General features: G+C 44.9%; 2 protein-coding genes across 3 annotated transcripts; both read left to right on the forward strand.

Moving 5' to 3' along the window:
* Positions 1–3,453: 3,453 nt before the first annotated feature.
* On the forward strand, positions 3,454–18,397 carry SEC23B (SEC23 homolog B, COPII coat complex component). Of its 2 annotated transcripts, XM_066178058.1 has the most exons (20): positions 3,454–3,531; positions 5,392–5,627; positions 6,625–6,682; positions 7,271–7,357; positions 7,564–7,800; positions 8,186–8,271; positions 8,730–8,874; positions 9,424–9,582; positions 10,281–10,396; positions 11,324–11,447; positions 11,959–12,039; positions 12,356–12,445; positions 12,709–12,815; positions 12,951–13,104; positions 14,442–14,519; positions 14,817–14,978; positions 15,206–15,292; positions 16,549–16,704; positions 17,523–17,588; positions 18,147–18,397. In XM_066178058.1, exons 2-20 carry the CDS (start codon positions 5,407–5,409, stop codon positions 18,234–18,236), a joined length of 2,304 nt encoding a protein of 767 aa, XP_066034155.1. In that variant the 5' UTR covers positions 3,454–3,531; positions 5,392–5,406; the 3' UTR covers positions 18,237–18,397. The 2 variants fall into 2 exon arrangements, with proteins under 2 accessions (XP_066034155.1, XP_066034156.1); XM_066178059.1 differs by lacking the exons at positions 12,709–12,815; positions 12,951–13,104.
* Positions 18,398–19,332: 935 nt separating this feature from the next.
* On the forward strand, positions 19,333–20,836 carry SMIM26 (small integral membrane protein 26). The gene is made up of 2 exons (XM_066178060.1): positions 19,333–19,504; positions 20,346–20,836. The coding sequence occupies exons 1-2, from the start codon at positions 19,387–19,389 to the stop codon at positions 20,528–20,530; spliced, it is 303 nt and encodes a 100-aa protein (XP_066034157.1). The 5' UTR covers positions 19,333–19,386; the 3' UTR covers positions 20,531–20,836.
* The last annotated feature ends 564 nt before the right edge of the window (positions 20,837–21,400 follow it).

A 21,400-nucleotide genomic window follows, 5' to 3' on the forward strand; every position in this document is an offset into this window, starting at 1 on the left:
GATATGGAGAAGGAGCTTCAGTCTTGGTAGGTGTTAGTCAATTTCACCTATAACCCTGAGACTAGTATAGTGACAGCCTTTGTTTTAACCATACACGATGCCTCAATGGACCTAATACACCCAAGAGTGCCCTTAGGGTTAAACCATGAGGGAGCTGTATTGTACCCTTCTGAACACAGGATGTGGGCATGAGAAATTGAAGGAAAATAGCAAACTGTTAATCTAGAACCCTGTACTGCAAGGAGACAACTAGGATACATATGTGAAAGGACATTAGAAAGTGACAAAGACACTTGTTTAGATACGGACCAAAATATTTGTCACTTTGAAACACATCCAGGCAAACAGAAAACTTCATTGCTGTATACAGGACAGGGGTGCGTCTGTCTAAGGACAGCATGCCCCATCATAAGGGTAGATAACCAAATTGTAAAAGAGACACAATTCAATTAGTGTGTTTGTAATTTTGTTAGAATTAGGGGATGTGATTTCTCCTATCGAGCACCTGTAGTATCACATCAATATATAAAGACTAACCTAACCACTGTGGAGAAAATACTGCCTGTGCCCATAATAATGAATCTGACTCTAGTCACTCAATTGATGAGACATCCTGAATTGAGAGAAATCTTAAAAGAAATTAAGGAAGGAGGGAAAAAGATGTTAATTACAATACACCATGACACAGAGACCATCAAAGGAGTTTTTAAAAGGCTTGAGGAACATGTGTCTCATCATTGGTAGGATGAGCTTTTTGGGTGGTCTCCGACAGCAACCGGTATACTAAATACCTTAGTCCACCCTATAGTTGTGTTACTTTTTTTAGTTAGTATAAGTTTAGTTTTATCTGTAGTGATACTTATTTAGAATTGGAGGATGCTATGAAGAGTAACAGCCTTAACTTCACTATCGAAAGCGTTTGGATTGGTCTTGAGAGACACTAGTTGTACAACTTGGATTGATAAAGAAAACTCTATATATTGAGTAAAAGAATTTACTCACTTTAAAGAGGAAGTGGGGAAATGAAACATTATTTTGAAGAATTAAAGATTTTAGTTAAACCAGATATTGCTGAAGTAAGACAGATAGACTTCCCTTTTGATAAGCAGAAGCCGGATTTAAGGAACTGATAAACCATGAGGCCTGTCAACTTATGTTTTTGTATTCTGACTAATCAATAGGCTTCAAGAAGGACAATGAATTCATAAATCAAATACTCCTGGGAAAACAGGATTCAGTAGTCACACAACACTAAAAGGTTAAAAAGTCAAAGCGAAGAAGACTCACTTACTTCATCATTTTGAGACCCTGCCCCATAAAAAAGACCACCGACCCATTTCAAAGAACAAACCATGCATGCTTAATAGCTTTTGGCTAATTACCATACAAAGCGGGGAATGGGATGTACTGAAGTCATGAATATACATTTGTGTTTTGGGTATTCAATACTTCTGTACATAAAAAAACCCTGTGATCTTCTGTAGGTGCGCGTGTGTTGGGAGCTATCCTGCACGCTGCCCGGCGTCGTAATTAAACATACACTTTCTAACTTTAAACTGTTAGAGAGTCTTTTGTCCGTCATAGTTGGATATCGGCATTAGGGCGATATTCGTATTTTTTTAATAATTCATCCCCTTTCAAATTCTTGTGCATCCCCAGCTTCCTGGCTGGCAGGGCAGCATGAGAACCTGAAAAGTCTTTGACTTAGCATAAGAACTGCTCAGCAAGAACTAAATTATCAGGGTGTTGTCAACATCTTCCTAATCCTGAATAAAAAATGCAGCACTAAACTAGTTCCAAGGGAGGAAAATTAACTCTGAAAGTTGAAAGCAAGACAGAAACTCACAACAGTTGCTCAATATTTTGGTTAATCTAATGTTTGCTAGGGGGTGCACTATGGCCTTGAAGCCCTGGTCCTGGTAAGGTTCTTTGCTGTTGAGATGTGGCAATGGGAGGAAGATGTAAACAAACAGGCAACTTCAGAAAAGTAGATTTGCTTCGCCTCCTACTTGGAGAACCAGTTCTGGGTCTGAGAATGTTAGCAATACTAGTAATTTGAATTTTACACACTTTAGCATACACATATCAGTAGAATGATTCTACTTTTTTATTCCCACTGTATTTGGGATGTCAGAAAGAAGACAAAACTAATGTTCACCTCAGGATTTCATTTTGCTTTGTTTTGAACCTGGAACTGTACTCTACGCTTTCCAAACAAATTTCTGTTGCATTTAAAAAAAAAGAAAACAGGGGAAAACAAACAAACAAACCAACCCAAAGCTGGACAGTGCATGGATGAGTAGACTTGATCACAGGGCAATAATTTCCTTTAAGCAAAGGTGGAACAGTGCCCATATGGAAGCCTGGGGCATATCTGTAAGCTGATCACTGCATGATTGTAAGGCAAACACCCAAACTATTAGAAGCAGATTGAGGTATTCCCCTGCAGTGCCTGTGCATCTTGAATACGTGTGAAAGCCTGCAGGATTCAAGAATGGATCTGCATCCATGCATTCAGATTGGACAAATACCACTTGCACAGCATCACACAAGGCTGCAGGGGAGTATTCCTCTCTTGGACTCCCTAGGAGAACGCCTTAGCTCCTTGGATTTGGGAGAGAGTCTGAGAAGCAACACAAGATGGAAGCAAAGGAAAGAGGGAACGTATTTGCCTAATTTCAAGGAAGTGACAAAGTCCTGGGGCAAGTCAGGCGTGCTAAACCTCTACCTTATATCTGCAGGTTCCTTGAAAATTGTGTCCATCCATGGACCTCTCCTTTCCAGAGGGTCTGGGCACTGCAGGGATCTCCGCAGTAGGCTGGGGTACAGATTTCCCGGCAGTGATGAACCACTGTGGCCTCAGGGAGATGCGGGGTAAAGTTCGGTCAGGGAACAGAGCGGAAAGGAAATCCAATGGATTGTCTGTCCCTGCCTTGCTGCTGGGCTGGACGGCCTCATGACTTTGTCCAGCGTGTCGCTGAGCCGACGTGCCCGGGGACAGAACTGTCTGCACCAGAGAGGAGCCAGGAACTGAGACACAGCTGAGACTCTGCGGGGCTGGTAGTTTATTTCCTTAAAGTGTCTCGGTGTTATTAGCGGAGTGTTATTCATAACCTCTTCCCCGAAGTTCTATGCTCCTTGCTGAACACGACAGCGCGCTCCCAAGCAGCCGAGACTCTTAAGGGCCAGAGTTGCTTCCCTCATGCCGTGCCAGGGGAGGAACGCGGCATCGCATCGCACATTTAGCAGGGACACCTCGTCCGTCGCCATTTCAACCCGGAACCTGCCGCCCTTAGCCAGGAAGGGCTCTCTTCTGCGGCCGCCCCTCCATGTTTAGTAGGGGCACGCCTCTCTCCTCCTTCTGAAAGGCAGGGTAGTATGCCCTTAGCCAAGATGACGACGGAGCCTCCGCGGGGGCGAGGTGGGTGTGCCACCGCCGCCATCTTGGCTGCGGGCACCGCCTGATGCTGAGGTGGCCTTGCTGGGCGCGCGGGGCGTGCCGGGAGGGAACGGCGCGAGCGGCGCGGGCAGGTGGGAGCGGTGGGGCTCCAAGGGGGTGGGAGTGGGGGTGGTCTGTCCCCTGAGGGGAGCCGGTCAGTGACGGTCCCTGTGACGGGGTCAGGGGCGTCCCCTGTGGGCAGGCCAGTGGTGTCCCCTGCAGGAGGGTCTGGAGGGGGCGGTCCGTGATGTCCCCTGAAGGGGTGTTGAGCATGGTCAGTGGTGTCCTCTGGCGCGGTGATTTCATGGGGGTTAGCAGTGTCCCACAGAGCGGCACGGGCTCGGCGGTGTTGGCTTTGGCCGGGCTGGGGGTCGTCCGTGTCCCCCAGGGCAGGGCTGGGGTCAGGCGTGTCCCCTGTGTAGGGTCAGCAGTGTCACCTATAGCAGTGCAGTGGGTCAGTGCTTTGCCCTATGGCCGTGCTGGGATTCAGTGGTCTGGGGGGCGGAGGTGGCACCTATGGCTGCACGGGGGATATGTGGTGTTCCCTATAGCCGTGCCAAGCGCAGCAGCTGGTGACCTGTTCTCCCGCTGTCCTGACCCTAAATTAGGGCCACAGCCTATGGCAAACTCATCATGGCAGTCGGGGCTCTGCCTGGGGCAGGGAGGTGGTGCTGGGCTACAGTTGTTTGCCCTGTGGCTGTGCCGCATACCTGAGATGTCAAATGTTTGTATTGCTGTTCTGATGTGCAGGATCTTTTACAGGAAGACTCAGCTCTGACTTTCACCTTGACACCTTTCAGTATTTTTTCGTGGGGATGTATTGTGTGCCCTTCTGTTTGTCCATCCAGTGAGGGGGGTGGAAACATGGGGTAATTCTTCCTAAGCTTAATTTACATCCTTTATAGCAAGGAAGAGGAAAATGTCAGTAAATTTGGAGTTCTGTAGGAAAATGTTACACCAAAACTTCCCCTCCTCTGAGGGAAGGTGTTGCTTCTGAATTCTCATGTGTGTGGCCCTCCTGAGTATCCCACCTGCACTGAGGACCAGGAATAAGGTAATCCTGGAGCATCTGCAGCTGTAGGTGAACCTCTGAGTTTCCTTGTCTGCAGCAGGTTGTGGAGCTGCTGCTTCTGCCTCTGTGAGTTGCTGTTAGTGCTGTGTGGTGTTTGTGGTCTGGATTTGACAAGTAAGTTTTTTTAGTAGGCTTGCCCTTGCCTTCCTCAGAGAAATCAAAAGTAGTGGTGGCCTGGAAGCTCTTGTTCGTGTCTTATTTTGAAGAGTTGAGTCAGAATGACTCCTCTGTTGTGTTGGGGATATTCCTCCTTGATGTTTTCTAAGTCTTCTGGACTCTCATTTCCTTCCTTACTGGCAGTGGGACAATGATGCCGTGCAGAGTTGGTGTCCAAAAGACCTTTTTTGACTTTTTGTCATGCACTCCTTTCCCTTTGTAAGCAGGTCAGGCCGGCACCTTGGTAATATTTGTGATTGTTTTGGTCTCAGACTTGGCCTCCTTTTCTCCCTGCAACGTTTCAGCTGAAGGCTCTGGGATGTGTTGCAAATCTGGCCTGTTTTCCTTTACTGACCCAGTCAGGCAGGATTGCCGTGAGGCCAACATGAGGCTGATTGGATTTTGAGATATTAAATGTGACTCATAAGAAAAAAAAAAAAAAAAGAAAAGAATCTCTTGCATTCTGACTTTGAGTGTCAGCTTTCCTTGTTTCTTTTTTGGATTTGGTGGTGTTTTAATTGGCTGTAATGTTGATGAGAGCACTGGACAGAGGAGATTAATGGACTCACATGACTCATTTGATAATGGGATTAATTCATTGTACTGTATTGACTTTGTCCTGTGGCGTCTTGTGCCCCCACCTGTAGTTGATCTGCCGAGCACCTTTGCAGGCCTGTTGTCCACACAGGTGGCTGCTGCCTGAACATGCCTTCTGTCCTTCCAGAGCTTCTGCAGGGCCATGGCGACATATCTGGAGTTTATCCAGCAGAATGAGGAGCGTGATGGAGTGCGCTTCAGCTGGAACGTGTGGCCCTCCAGCAGGCTGGAGGCCACAAGGATGGTTGTGCCCCTGGCCTGTCTCCTGACCCCACTGAAGGAGCGTCTGGACTTACCTCCTGTGCAGTATGAACCAGTGCTTTGCAGCAGGCCAACCTGCAAAGCTGTGCTCAACCCACTCTGGTAGGAATTGCTCAGCTGGGGATGTTGGAAGGGGCTGGATAGTACCTAATTTTCATCTGAACTTCACTACTTCCTTACTCCCCTTTTTCTCTGCCCAATGCCTGGCACCCTCTTTCAGTTAGATGTGTGGGCTTAAAATCCATATATCAGCATGCCTGTTACTAGAGCTAGCAAGAGCAGAGGAGACGGGAGGGTCTTTCCAGGAGCCTGTTAAGGCAGAGAGTCCTCTCGCCATCCCAGAGAATTTCTTGGCAAATGAGGAAACTCATAATAAACAAACATGCCCATTATACTGATACTGTGCTCTGGACTATGATGTTCATTAGTTTTCCTGCTTCCTACACATCCTGATGCTTGTAGGTCAGTTCCAGTATGAGCATAATGAAATAATTTTAGAGAAATATCTTGGTCCCAAAATCATACGATGATCATGCATACTTGTAGTGTGGTGTTGGGCTGAGAAAAAGCAGGGAATGCCAGTAAGAGGAAGTGGAATGAGATCAAAGCCATGGAATGAGAATGTGGCGAGGCATCCCACACTAGCAGGATGTTGTACTGGGCTGAGGAGAGTAAAGTCTGTGGGACAGGGAACAGCCTGTTTGTTCCGTGTTTGCACCAGATCTGGGTGGACAGCTCCTGCTGCTCTGAGACTGGAGCACTTGTGTGCTACAGCTGCACAAACAATAAGACAATGAGAATGAGCCTAAGTGTAGTGAAAGAATTATTAGACCCAAGTCTGTGTCTGCCAAGGGCTGAGCTTCAGAGAGCTGTCAGTGGTCCCTCATGCTGACAAGCCTGGAAATGGCATGGCTGGACTGGCTAATGAACTTCCTGGTAATAGAACAAGAGTCTGAATCCCTAAAATACTTGCTGTTCAAGCTGGAATGTCTGTATTTTCTTCAGTGCTATGAACCAACATGGATTAATGAATTAATTGTGAAGCTGTGCTGTAAAATTGTTCCTGAAGTCACACCAATGCCTCATCTTTCCCTTGCAGCCAAGTTGACTATCGGGCCAAGCTTTGGGCTTGTAACTTCTGTTTTCAGAGAAACCAGGTAAGTTGGAAAATGCACTTCTACCTTTCCAGTGAACACTTTATTGATGGCCTTCCCTGGACATGAAACATATATTCTGCTTTTCTAGATCCCTTCCCTTGGCCTTCTTCTCTTGCTGAACCCAGGCCAGAGTACAGTCCGCTTTACCTGACATCTTGTCAGTGATTTTACTGGCATGTAGAGCATAGTAAGGAGATAAAAATGCTGTTTTGTTCCATGTGTCCCAGTGTGTCTTTTTGCATTTCATACTTAGTATTCCTGCAGAATATGGAATTCATTGGATTTGAGTAGACTTTTGCCATCAGAAACTATGGCTAAAAGAATTTCAACTAATACATTGCTGCTGCTGTAGCCTTACCTTTTATTTACACTGGATTTAGCAGCTGTCCATCGTGCTGGCCGCTTGTTGTCTGTGCTTAGGAAAAGCACTGTGGGTTTCATGTCATGAATTAATCAGGTTGGTGCAGTGGCAGTAAATAAAAAGTTGGATAACCACATCATCAGCAGGGCAGGCTCTGTGCTGCAGGGGAGAGCCCTGCATTTTTGTCCTGCAACTTCCTTGTCCTAATTTTTTGTTCTCCTTTTTAGTTCCCCCCAGCATATGCGGGCATTTCTGAAGTCAATAAGCCAGCAGAACTTATGCCTCAGTTTTCAACAATTGAATATATAGTGCAGGTAAATGAACCACAGGCGAGTTTGAAGCTCCCAGAATTGTCTTGATTGTGACAAATGATATATGTGTAAAATTTTCTTAGGATGATGCAAATAAATACCATGTCTTAAGCACCTTGCATAAATAAATACATGCAAGGTGCTTAAGAAGGGGCTAATTTTATTCCTTGGCTGGAAGCTTTATAAAATGTTATTTCTTCCCATATCAGCGAGGTCTGCAGACGCCGTTGATCTTCCTGTACGTTGTGGACACATGCTTGGAAGAGGAGGATTTGCAGGCCCTGAAGGAGTCCCTGCAGATGTCCCTGAGCCTGTTGCCTTCTGATGCCCTAGTAGGACTCATCACTTTTGGCCGGATGGTCCAGGTTCATGAGCTGAGCTGTGAAGGGATTTCCAAGAGTTATGTGTTCCGGGGCACCAAGGACCTGACAGCCAAGCAAATACAGGTATGTTGTGCCATCCCTGGCTGCTCTGCCATCCCTCGGGCCAGGGGCTTGTACCTCTCAGCTTTCTTGGGCTCTCAAGCACAGGGCTCTTTGGGAGAAGAGAGCTTAGTGCTCTCAACTGTGAACCTGTTGCCCTCTCAGTATCTGTCCTGTCTTTTTGCCTTTGTAAATTTCTTGGAAGTTTGTTTAAGATTGAATTTGTGTATCTCACATAATGGACCCATGATCCATTCCTAATGGCAGTGCAAAGATGAATAATTTTAGAGATTTAAGTATATTTAATGCTGCAGTATTGCAGGCCTCAGGGTATATTAAATAATAATATAAATAATATTTTTAGTGTTTGAACAGTACATCTCCTCTGCCTCCTCTTTACTGTTCTTAGGATATGCTTGGGCTTTCGAGGCTGGGTGTCCCCATGCAACAGGGAAGACCTCTTCAAACTTCAGAGCAACCTGTTATTGCCAGCAGGTAACCTTTACCAGCACAGGACGCAGCAGGGCAGATGTTTTATGCCCCTTTATGCCTGTAGGTCACACTTCTAACCCTGGGTTTCCTGAGGGATGGAAAGAAGATTTAAATGGTATTGTGTTGTCACAGTTATTTACCTCCATTGAACACAGTATTCTCTTTCTCAGCTTCTCTTTTTTAGCTCTCATGCCTTTCAGCAAACTCACCTTTGAACTTCTTTCCTGTTCTTTATGTTACTTTGCCTTCTTGTCAGTTCCTGATGTCTTGCCTTGATCAAATTCTTTGTTTTGCACAGGCTTGTTATCTTGGGAAGTTTGGATGTAAGAATACAACCTGCTTCATATCTCTTTACTTCTGATTACTGTCTGAGTGATGGTTATGTGTGCCAGGAACAAAGAGGCACGTTTTTTGTTCTTTGAACTTAGAAGCAGGAAAACACTGTGTTTGCATTTTTGCAGGTTCCTACAGCCCGTGCATAAGATTGACATGAATTTAACAGATCTGCTTGGAGAGCTGCAAAGGGACCCATGGCCAGTGACCCAGGGAAAGAGACCCTTACGTTCTACTGGAGTGGCTCTTTCAGTTGCAGTTGGCTTACTGGAGGTACTTTTAATGCTATTGTTTGAGATGAGCTGGCCAAAGTAAGCACATGGCCATGCTTGCTGAGATAAGCACAGGTGTCAGTGCAGCTGGGTTACACTGGGGTGCAGAGGTGCAATTTGTCTTTACTGACATTTGAGCTGTGCTAGCACCAGCTGATGTAGAGTGGGCTGGGAGGTTCCATGTAAATGGTAAAATTTGCAGGTGTTTAAAGGTCTCTGATTCTTGTGTGTATTGCCACACAAGAGGTGATGCTATGTACTGGATTTATCTGAGTATAATCTAAGATGCAAGTAAAGAGAACAGAAACTGCCTGCTTCCTGTTTTGAAGATATGAAGCTTGACATAGTTTGGGTTTACACTTTTTGTGCTGTGACTGCCAGGAAATGCATCACTATTTATTGAGGTGGCCTCTAGCAGGGACAGGTCCCCACTGACACTGCAGAAGCACGTGCAGACCCTTCTCTCAAGAAAGCATTGTTGCCATTTAATCAGTTTCCTTCTTTCTTTCCTCTTCCCCGTCTCTGATATAAGTCTTTGATTTTATTTTAGGGTACATTTCCAAACACAGGGGCCAGAATAATGCTATTCACAGGTGGGCCACCAACACAAGGGCCAGGCATGGTGGTAGGAGATGAACTGAAAGCACCCATCCGTTCCTGGCATGACATAGAGAAGGATAATGCAAGGTTCATGAAGAAGGCCACCAAAGTAGGTACTAGGGCTTGATGGGTGTGTTTAAAAGCTGAAACTGAATGTTGTGTCAGAACACCACATGGGTTGCATGGTGGTCCTTGAAATAATCTGAGTCTTTGTGTATGCTAAATTATGAGGATGGTTACGGGAAGGGCAAAAAAACTTCCTCGTAGTTAGTTCTCCATCATTGTCTTGTGCCTTCTCAGAGAAGAAAGTATTTCAGTGTTGTTTCTTAGCTGATGGTGGGTGGAGAGTTTGTTCATCCACATCATTGTATCTCCTTCTGGAGCGGAAAAAATCTGTCTCCTAGGAACTGGTTATTTCCAGAAAGCCTTCTGTGTCTTCTTGACATATAAAACAACCATTAAAATAGTAAAAATGTCACATATGAAATGTGCCTGTCAGCTTTGAGAAAGCACAATGACACCTGTTCTCTTAACTATCACGTGGGTTCCCATATCTTTGGGTTCCCACCAAGTCATCACAGACTAGATGGTCCCATGTCATTTATGCACTGTTTATATTTGAGACAATAAGCTCAGGCCCATCCAAATGCATCCCTCATCCTAGAGGGGAGCAGCGTGCTGCAGCCAACATCTCTTTAGTTACCACTGTACTGGTGATTGTCCCAGCTGTACCTTGTGTTGGCCTGAGGTGGGGAGCAGCAGAAATTGCACATTGCAGCCTCTTAACCCTTGGGGGTGTGTTCCCAGCACTACGAGACTCTGGCCAACCGCTCTGCGGCCAACGGGCACTGCATTGACATCTACGCCTGTGCCCTGGACCAGATGGGGCTGCTCGAGATGAAGTGCTGTGCAAACGTCACTGGGTATGTTCACAGCAGGGCTGCACACAGCTGGCATCTGCTTTTTGGGGGTTTTTTTGAGGGGTAGAATAGTTCAGGAAACAGTTAAGTGTGCTCTCAGGGCAGAAGGTTTTTTTCGTTCTGTTCTAAACTGTTGTTTGAATTTGCCAGGAGTTATGTGGCAAGTCTCACCTGATCTCAGTGCATATTTCTGGAGTCTCAAAGCAGCACGTAAATTAGCACTGCTGTTAAAAAACTCGGTGGGTAGAAGCTTTCCTTGTGTGGGCCAGATTTGCTCTGCTTAACAGCTCACTTATGCTTTCTCCAGGGATTCTTGACTTCCCTGGGCCCAGTTTTAAGTGACATGTTTTAAGGGGTCAATGTCTATGTTCTATACTGCTGGAAATTGTCTCTGTGAGGAAGGCTGTGTGTTAACCCAGGCCTTTTGAGGACTTGGCATGTCTTGCTGCAAGTGCACGGTGTTTGTAAATAACCCCTCAGTGCTCAGCAGGGAGAAGAGAGACTGTTTGACCCTGTGGATGTGTTACTGAGCTGCATCTGGTCAGGCCTGGGTTTGCCAGGGCACTTAGGGGAGGTGCAGCACCTTCCTTGTGCTGCAGTGGTGCATCCATCTGTGGTGTGGGTGGTTCAGCCCTGCTCAGGGAAAGCAGACTGAGCAAAGAGTTTTCCAGGGTTGAAACATGAACATTTTGAACGCAGCTGAAGGAGCGGCAAGAAATAGAGTTGTGAAAGCAAACTAACAAAGGTGGAGCACTAACCCGTGTGGCTTTGTAAGAGGCACCCATGAAGCTGCGCTCCCTGGTGTGAGTCCTGCCTATGCAGAGGCATGCTCTAAAGCAGTATGTGTTTGCACATGTCAGAGGTTCAAGGTTGTATTCTTTGTACTTCTAGTTCCCAATTGCTTCAGTTCCCTTGTTTTTTCTTTCCCAGAGGACACATGGTGATGGGAGACTCCTTCAACACTTCTCTCTTCAAGCAGACCTTCCAGCGGATATTTAGCAAAGGCTACAATGGGGAATTTCGGATGGCTTTTGGTGCAAATCTGGATGTGAAGGTGAGAGATGTGTTTGATTGGATGACAGTAATGGGAAAATACAAGTGCTGTTAATTAAAAAGTCATTTTAAGTCTCTGGGATGTTTGGGCTGTAGGAATGTCTACATGTTTGCGGTCAGATGTAGTGCTTCTTTTGGAGAAGCACTGTACTGGAGGGATATTTTATTTGGAAGCTTAGTAATTTTTTGGGGTTTATTTTTTTTATTTTTTTTTATTTTTTTTTTGTTTGGTTTGGTTGGTTGGTTTGTTTTTGTTTTATTTTAAAGCAGCTTCTCCTCACTCAACGTGGAATATTTCATACTGTTTTACCCCTATAAATATGCCTTCGTTATTAAAATGTGGCTCTGTAGATTCTCTTATCTTCACTAATTGTAGCAGTGGATGGTCTGGGAGAATACCATCTCATTAAAGCTGAGCAACTAATTTCTGCTCTGTGTATTCTATTTGACAGACTTAATGAAAAAAAAGTCAACTTTTTTTTTTTTTTTTTTTTTTTTTTACCTTGTTCAAGACCTCCAGGGAGCTGAAGATCGCAGGAGCCATTGGACCATGTATATCCCTGAATGCTAAAGGGCCATGTGTCTCTGAAAATGTAAGTTTCTGACATGGAAAAATCTTTCATAAAGAAGTAAATACACAATGCAAAGTTTCTGTCTAGACGTACAGTTGAAGTAGAACATCAGAGTTTTCCAGGAAACATCCCTAGGAAATTACAGCCTTTCCTAGACTAAATTCTTGCTTCCTAAGACTTTCTTTCAACTGTATGGCCTTCAGTAACTCCATTCACACCCAAAAGATAAGGAATCTAGCAGGCCTGCCGTTACTTGTACCTCTGATCAGAATTTAGCATAAGCTTCCCTTTCCTCCTGCTGGAAGAAAAGTGCTGCTTTCGTTTTGATTCTGTGCAGGAACTTGGAATTGGAGGGACATCTCAATGGAAAATCTGTAGTCTGGATCCAAGTACAACTCTGGCCATTTACTTTGAAGTGGTAAATCAGGTCAGTCCTGGCTTCTCTCTTTTTTTTTTTAATCATCTTTTTTACTCATCGAACTACTTGTTACAGGTCCAGAAAATGCAATGGCACCCCCTGTGTTGCAGGTGAATGGTTGCAAAGGAACCAAGTGTTTTGTGATGAGGAAATAATTTCAGAAACTTTTTGCATGTGTCCCTTTTTTTTATGTGCTCTGGGGGCTTGTTACAGCCTGGAAGAGTTATGAAAAAGCCATCATGTTTTGAAGGCTGCTCTTGTTTCATTTGCAGCACAATGCACCCATCCCTCAGGGAGGTAGAGGGGCAGTGCAGTTTGTCACTCAGTATCAACACTCCAGCACCCAGAGGCGCATTCGTGTCACCACTATAGCCAGAAAGTGAGTACCCCATGCCAGTGCTCTGGCAGAGTGGCAGCAACTTCAGCTCTAGTCTGTGCTGGGATTCCTGGCTTCTTCTTGCATGCATTGGCACACACGGATGCACATGGCACTAACCCTTTGCTAACTCTGCAGCTGGGCAGATGCACAGACTCAGCTCCAGCACATTGAGGCTGCGTTTGACCAGGAGGCAGCTGCCGTGCTTATGGCACGGCTGGGAGTTTACAGGGCTGAGTCTGAGGAGGGACCTGATGTTTTGCGTTGGCTGGACAGGCAGCTCATCAGGCTGGTAAGACCAACACACTGAGCTTGGGGGCATTCTTGATTTCAGTAAAAATGGAAGATGCTACAACAATCTTTTCTCAGATTGACTTGATTTGTTTGTGCTTGGATCATGGTCACATAGCTGTAGCATGGAATAACTCAGAACCCAGTGTGATCAGCAAATTTAAGATGGGATAGTTGAACATCCCATCATGCTGAAAGGGTTAAACCTTGAATAAGGTTGAATAAGGGTTAGTAAAACACAGAATAATGCAGGTGGGATGGTCGCTGGTTCAACCTTCCTGCTTAAAGTAGGACCAGCTTTGAAGCTGGAGCAGCTTGCTCCAAGTCTTGTTCAGTTGTGTTTTGAAGATCTCCAAAGATGGGATTTCTTATGCTTCTCTTGACAGCCTGTTCCAGTGTCTGATCACAGTCACTTTTTTTCTCTTCCTTGCCTCTATTTCTCGATCAGAATTTCCATTCCCCCAATTACCAGTCAGGTAGACAACAAGTTGACTCCCCGATCCCACTCTTCACCAGGCTGAACAAACCCAGCTTCTTCAGCTTAATTTTCTTCATAAGATGCTCCAACCCCTGACTAACTTGGTGGCATCTGCTACACCCAATCCAGTATATCCATGTCTTGCACTGGAGAGCCTAAAGCTGGACACAGCATTCAGATGTGGGCCAAGTTCAGGATAGGAATCTGAATTGATTCTGCAGCCTCTTACTGTCTTTTGCTTTGAATTTCACAAGCCCAGATTGTCTAAATCAGTGCTGGTCTTGTCCAAACACCCATGTGGGGTTGGTACTAACCCAGTATGGCAGATCAAACCCTAAAAAACCAGGGCCAGTCAAACAGAGATTGGAGTACAAGCATAAACAGGGGCAAGCTGTGTGCTGAAATGACTGTGGGATCATTTAGAGTGTAATTTCTAAAGCCGCTGATACTTATTTTCAGTGAAATGGTGCAATACTGGTCTGCTGCTGTTCTGCAAGAAGTGTTCCATAGTGTACAGAACAGTTTAGGTGTAAGAGCTCTGAATTAATGGAAAACAAATGGCTAGTGCTGTAGAGGCACCATTTCTTTCATTCTTGCTTAATTTCAAATCTAGACTTTATTAATATATATATCAAAATAGATTTAATCTTCATTCTCATTCCAGTAAGACAGAGAAACCACTGACTTAAAGAAAAAGAGCCTGTAAATGCTGTAGTACTTGTTCTTGTCAGGTTCATGCCTTGATTGTTTAAAAATGAACAGAAGAACAACCTATAGAAAAAGAGATGTAAATTCTATTAAGAAAAAAATAGAAAAAAAAGAGAGAGCGATAACTAAACTATCCATTTTGCTTCCAACAGTGTCAGAAATTTGGACAATACAACAAAGATGATCCCAACTCCTTTAGGTTGTCAGAGTCATTTTCTTTGTATCCTCAGGTAAGAATGTCAGTTCCCACAGTCATGGGAAAAGTGTGCAGGGATGAGTGGGAATGATGATAAAACATCTTGTACTATTTATCACGTTCAGGAGGGGAGGAACAGGTGCTTTTTAATTTAATGGACTGGTCCTGTAGTTCAGTGCTGCAAGAGAATTGACAAGGGAGGAAGTCTGAGGTGTTATTAAGGAGCAGACTTTTTCCCCAAGAATTTGCTCTTCAAAAATACTGGACTTGGGTCCAGAAGTTTTGGCAACTTTGGCTGACATTTCTTGTTTCGCTCCTCTTTCTGGTGCAGTTCATATTCCACCTGCGACGCTCCCCATTCCTGCAGGTCTTCAATAACAGTCCAGATGAATCTTCCTATTACCGGCACCACTTTGCCAGGCAGGATCTGACCCAGTCCCTCATTATGATCCAGCCCATCCTTTATGCTTATTCTTTCCATGGGCCTCCTGAGGTAAGTCTGTGTTTTCCAGGAAGGGGTGAATCAACCCAAAATAATGGATATTCAGTTGAAGTAACACTATTTCAGCCAAAAGGCTGCTATAGATTTTTAAAAAATTATTAAAGGACAAGATACTTCAGTTCAAGATCTTACAAATTACATGAGTATAGAAATTGCTCTCTGGCACCCTGAGATCTGAGGGCTTAGAGGTGTCTGCCCTTGTTCTTTATTTTCCCCAGCCAGTGCTTTTGGACAGCAGCAGTATTCTTCCTGACAGAATCCTACTGATGGATACTTTCTTCCAGATAGTTATCTACCTTGGTGAGGTATGGTAAAACACATTCTCTTTCTCTGTGCTTCTTCCGTCCTGCCATGCATAGTAGTGTGAAATATTAACAAATTAACTTCTTGCAAAGCCCACATAGCATAATGACCATGTCATATATGTGCTGCATGTTGGAAAATAATTCCAACCACTGTCAGAGTAAAAATAATACTAGAATCACTAAGGTTATGTTCTGCACCGAGTAGCAGCTGTTGTGTTAGCTTGGCCGTGAAGGTGGTCCGTTACCGCGCCTGGAAAAGGAACTGGAAATGAAGCAGTGCAGAGTTACAAGATGATATATATTTTAACAGAGTTGCAAGTATTTTCAGAGAAGTGACAGACTTTGTTTGCAGAGTTTGCATCCTTAAGTACTGCATCTCTTAAAGAAATCAGGCAGTTTCCTGTCGCCCTGATCTTTTTCAGCCTTCTGATGTTTACATTTTTGTACTGGAGTTTTTCACAGATTGTAACATAAACAAAGTGGATGTTTTTGCATTCCTCTCTGAGAAAGGACAATTGATGGACTTCTAGTTTGAGGAGTGGGGTCAAAGAGGTGTCAGCCTCATCCTCCAATCTCTGGTCATTGCCCAGGGTCTATATAAACCCAAGGGAAAAATAAACCACCTCTCTTTTTGCTCAGACAGCTGAGTGCGTGAGTGTCCTTCATTTCGTGTCCTTTAGCGACAGTTTTCCAGTTTTTGCTTTCAAATACTGGATGTTTTTGGAAGCTGCTGCTATATTCCTTCCCTCATGAATGAGGGAAGTGCTTAGATACTGGCCCTTTCTAAAAATCTTTTGGAGTTACCTAAAGAATTTCTGTCTTCTGTTGCAGAGCAAGATGCTCAGCAACTGGCTAAAATTTGGACAATGGAAGAGCTGAGTGTCTGACCTGTGTATGTATAGAGGAATTGCTGCATAATATGGTACATGCAATGGATACTTTGAAAATACTGTAAGGCCAAGTCAGATTTAAAATGCCAGTGATTTAAAAATGCTTCATTTCTGCGTTGAAACATATTGAAGATTTTCAACAAATTGCTGTGGCACTGCACAGATTGCTGCCAGCTTTTGTGTTGGGTGCCTGTGCTTAAATTCAGGGACAGAAAGTAATGTTGTAGCCAGAGTAGTGGAGGTGTGTGTTTGCCCCCTAAGCAGAAGCACATGTAGCATTCTGCTGCCTTAAGACACGCAGGGTAAAAAGCAGAGGCTTATAGACATCTCTCCTTCGTTTTCATTTTCTCCCTGTCTTATCAATAGACTATTGCACAGTGGCAGAAAGCTGGATATCAAGACATGCCTGAATATGAAAACTTTAAGCACCTCCTGCAAGCCCCACTGGATGATGCCCAGGAAATCTTGCAGACCAGATTCCCAATGCCACGGTACATCCACACTGAGCATGGGGGCAGTCAGGTAAGGAAGTTTCTGGAGGAACTCTTTCTGTTGTTGCCTAGAGCAAATGGCTCATTCTGCTTTTCTGAAAGGATGGTTCTGGTAGTCAAACATAGTTTAGCTCTTCAAACTACAGAGTTTGCGTATTTTCTCATTGTCTTTTACTACAACTCTGTCTTTTAATAAGCTGATCACTTGCGGATATGCTTATGAAACCTGAGGGTGAAAAAAAAATGGAAAAGCTGACTTATATATGTTTTTATTCCCCAGTAAAAAGGTAGGAAATAAATTATTTGGTTATCTGCCTATAGTTAGCTTGCTAGGACAGTAATGCAGAATGATTGACCATTTGTTCCTTCATTCTTAAACACTGAATGAGGATATAAAATTGTTCTTATTTTCTCTCTTCTGGAATTGCAGTGTACTGTGCTTGTTTGTAGCAGTGAAGAGACAGGTAACTGATATTCCAAACCAAAGATTTGGTGTTGATTTTTGGTATGACCCTGTTACACTGGTCTTGCACTGAGCCCTTTTCTGAAGAGCAGATGTGGCATGGGGAAATGAACAGTGCTGATATTTCATGTGCCATGGATTCCTGTCCCATGGAATCAGAGCTGCCCTGCTAAGCGAGCACAGCCTGCTGTAGCAGGGCACTCAGTGCTCCTGGGAGACAAGATGTCTGTGGAACAGGGATTTCTGGACTTGAAACCTGCTTAAGTTGAATTAGTACCTTGAAAAAGCAGAGAAACACTGCTGGTCATGCATCAAAGGTGAGATGAAGCCTGAGGGAGCAGACAGGTCTGTCATTTTACCAAACTCTACCTCTTTTGTCTTTATAGGCCCGGTTCCTCCTGTCTAAAGTGAATCCTTCTCAGACCCACAATAACCTGTATGCCTGGGGGCAGGTAAGCAATGGAAGACCTGCTCACGTTTGGGAATGCTGTAAAATATGCATGGATGTGTTCGTGTGTGCAGTAGCCATCCTCTCTCACCAAGTGGCCATAAACTGCGTTACATTTGTCTTTGGTTCCTTATCATAGTTGTTGATAAGATAAGCAGCACTGGTGGGCAACACTGGATGATCAGAATGGAGTTTTCAAGCCTAGATGTCATGCATTTCCAGTATTCTGGAAAAAGCAACTAGCATATGAATACATATAGATCTAATATAGCTGACAGTACTAGACTTTTATATCCTCTTTGCTTACCTTGTTTGTGTAGAGCTTTGGGCAGCAAAATTCCTAGTGCTTTAGGAAGAAGAGACTTCCCTGCAGCAGTTCAGATTGTAGGAGAGGATAATGTCAGTGCTGTTGCCAAAGAGTAGGATCTGTCTTTTGCAGGGAAAAAGGTGATTGTTCTAGCAGGCAATTAGTTCAGAGTGCTGACATTTGATTTGCTTTCAGTTCATCCCCTATGTTAGCAATAGTATTTTAGGCTTATTATTTCTTTATTTTTTTCTACAGGAATCAGGAGCTCCAATCTTGACAGATGATGTGAGTCTCCAGGTATTCATGGACCACCTTAAAAAGCTGGCAGTTTCAAGTGCGTCGTGACTGATCAAACTGGGCAGCAGGAGCAGAGGATTTACATGGATGGTGTTGATGACATAAGTGGAGCAATTTATTTACATTTCCTTTTCTCTCTTTTAAACTAGGGGTTTTAACTGTTACGTGAAATAAACATTCAGGGAGAGTTTTTTACTTCTCCCTTCTAATTTATTTGTATTCCTGTTTTTTATGTTCTGTTATAAATAATCATGAGCCAATTCAAAATCTAAAGATTTATTTAGCAATTTTAAAAATTAATTTTGAAACGCCACAATAAATCAGGACAACATCGATTGAATACTGGGTGGACAGCAAGGGTACTTCTCCGGGGTACTGTCCACGAATTCAGAGTCTCAGGGTAGGAACTTTATATGGTTTTTCTGCCCTGAGGCAAAAGCACGACTGCTGCAAAGAACACGAATTCCCCCAAAACATGACATCATGCAAAAAGCTCGACTTTGTGCAAAAAGCATGACTGCTGAAATGTCTTTCATCCCCCGAGGGATGTTTTTGAAAGGGTTTCCTGAAGAATTGTAAAGAAGTCCAAAAAAGAGTCACTGAATTTTCTGTTGGGGCACTTGATGAAATCGTCTGCTAGTTTTTATCGGGATCAATATCAGATCCTTGAGTGGCTGTGAAGATGTGGCCCGCCCATGATTAATGAGCCATTTTCACGTTATCTTTTCTGTTATGTTGCAAATGTCGTGGTGGCACCTCCAAGCTAAAAAAAGACTTTGGAATTCTTGGAGTCTCCAAACTCCAGTTTTTTAAATTCCAATGTATCATTTTCCACATACAATTTTAATACACGAATTTTATACAGTACATCTATTACATGTTCTGTTTCTTTTGCATTTTCTACACATCGTAATTGGAGTTGAAAGGGGTTTTAGCGAACAGAGATTCTGACAGCCTTTAGCTTAACTTTTAATGTTCTTAAGAGGTGTCTCAGCAAGCAGGGGGCTGTATTAATGAAAAATAAAACTGGGTAGGAGCAGCGCCCCTTAGTGTCGTCCCCAAATCCCGCTCTTCGTGCCATGGGCGGGTCTTGACTCCTTTTTCCCCTTCCGGCCCTGCCCCGCCCCCCACGCGTACCCCACCCCCTGCGCGTGCCCCGTTAGAGACGGGGCTTTAGCACGCTTCCGCGTGGGGGGCCATGAAGGCGGCGCGCGCCGCTGTGTGGAACGCCAGGGCTGCGCTGCTCTACTCGCTGGGCGGCTGGACCACGCTGGGCGCCCTCATGTACTACAGCCGCTTGGACAAAGCCAGCACTGGTACCGGCAGCGGGGTCTGCGGTCACCTCCGGGGGCTGGGGACGGACTGACGCAACCGCGGTTTCGCTGAGGGATAGCCCGGCCGGCGCGCATCGTGTTCGGGGCGGGGCTTGCGTGAGGGAGAGCCCGGCCGCTGGCGGATCCTGGGCTGTGCTGGCTGCCAAGGGTAGGCGCCGAGATCCCCCCAGTCCTGGTCCCACCGCTTTCCCCGGCCGGGGAAGGTAACGCTGGGTGTTGCCCGCCCTCCCCTAGGGCACTTCGGGTTGTGCCGTTTCCGGAGCGCAGCCTCCGCTCGGGCCTGCTGAGTGACCCGGGTGTCCACCCGGCGCGCCCCCGGCAGTCCTTCCTGAAGGAAGATACATCCCGTGTTGATGGGAGAAGCTCGTGCTTTATCTCAAGTCACAGGAACGGAGACTAGACTCTTCCCAATCTGTTGCTTTTTTTTCGCGCTGTGGGAATGGTTCAAAGCTGTGCTGGGGTAGGATTCAGCTTGACGTAAGGAAGCACTTCTTTACTGAGAGGGTGGTCAGGCAGAATTAATAGATGTTTGCAATGGGCTGCTTGGGCTAGCTTAAGTGTGGATAGCTTGGGAAGCCTGTTGTTACTGCTGCTGTAGTACTGATAATTGTCCAGTACCAGTGCAGATATCTGACCTACCCTAGTAAATCACTTTTTCTGGTTACAGTTAACAGATCTTTGCTATCTGGTTCTCAGAATGCAAGGAAAAGGAAAAAGAATACAGAATGTCTGTGTGGCTGCCATGATAAAGGGATAAGACATTTTTATTACTGTGTTGTTTTTTGTCTCTCGCCCCACCCTTACCATCCTTTCTATTCCTTAGAGAATGAAAGTGATCCTGAGGCAAACCAAGGGACCCGCAAGGAAGTACACACTAAGGAATATCCTTTTGGATTGACAGTGACAACAGAAATAACATACAAAGAGGTTCAGCCTCCTCTAACTCGACTGCTCAGGCGTGTGGTATCATTCTTTGTTCCCAGTGATGACCCTCCTTCTGAAAAGTGAGCTGTTCAGAACGTTGTGCTGGACCTCTGAGAACATCATTCCAGATCCTGGCACCAGACCACTGCTGGAAAACTGTCCCTTACATTGCTGAAACAGCAGCTCTGCCCAGTTGGTGTGACATTGCTTTCTCAGCTGGTGTGCAGGATCTACCCGAGTGATCTAGGATGTACCTGGGATGGCTCCTCAGCTGGGCAGCTCTGAAATGGATACTTCAGGAATGATTAGTAAATGGGAAGGAATGTAGTTTAATGTTTTGGGTACTAGAGTTCTTAATGTTCCTTCAAATAAACACTCACAAGAAATTAATTACAAGTGTGGAAATGTTTCTGAAAGCTAAAAACTTACTGAATGTTCTGCTCCAGGCTCTTGTTTCTTAAGGTTTTTCCTGATCCACATGCTATGTCCCTTTGTAGGGTACTGTCCCTCAGCTCTGTGGCCAGAACTAATGTTCATTCTGTAGGGTTTTCCCTAGTCTTTGTGGACATCACCTTCCCTGTTTCTATTTGGGTTCTCCCTACAGCCCTTTTAGGACATATCTTGCCCTGCCCCACACAGGTCTCTAGGGTTTCCCATCTTGCGCTGTGGAAAGCTGTCTCCATCTCCTCTGCCCAGACACCTCAGCTTCCAGATTCTTCGGATTTCTGAAGGGGACCCTGCAGGGATGCTGCAGGGTGAGGGACTCTTTGTCAGGAGCTGTGGTGATACGACAAGGGGAATTGGTACAAATAAAAAGAGGGGAACTTAAGGTTAGATATTAGGAAGAAATTCTTGACTGTGAGAGTGGCGAGGCACTGGAACACGTTGCCTGGGGAGAGTTTGGATGCCCCAGCTGTGGAAGTGTTCAAGGCCAGGTTTTGGGTAAGATCTTGG

Source organism: Chamaea fasciata, unplaced genomic scaffold, assembly GCF_029207755.1.
Source record: "Chamaea fasciata isolate MVZ Bird 193981 ecotype frontalis unplaced genomic scaffold, bChaFas1.0.hap1 SCAF_3, whole genome shotgun sequence".
Taxonomy (NCBI): Eukaryota; Metazoa; Chordata; class Aves; order Passeriformes; family Sylviidae; genus Chamaea; species Chamaea fasciata.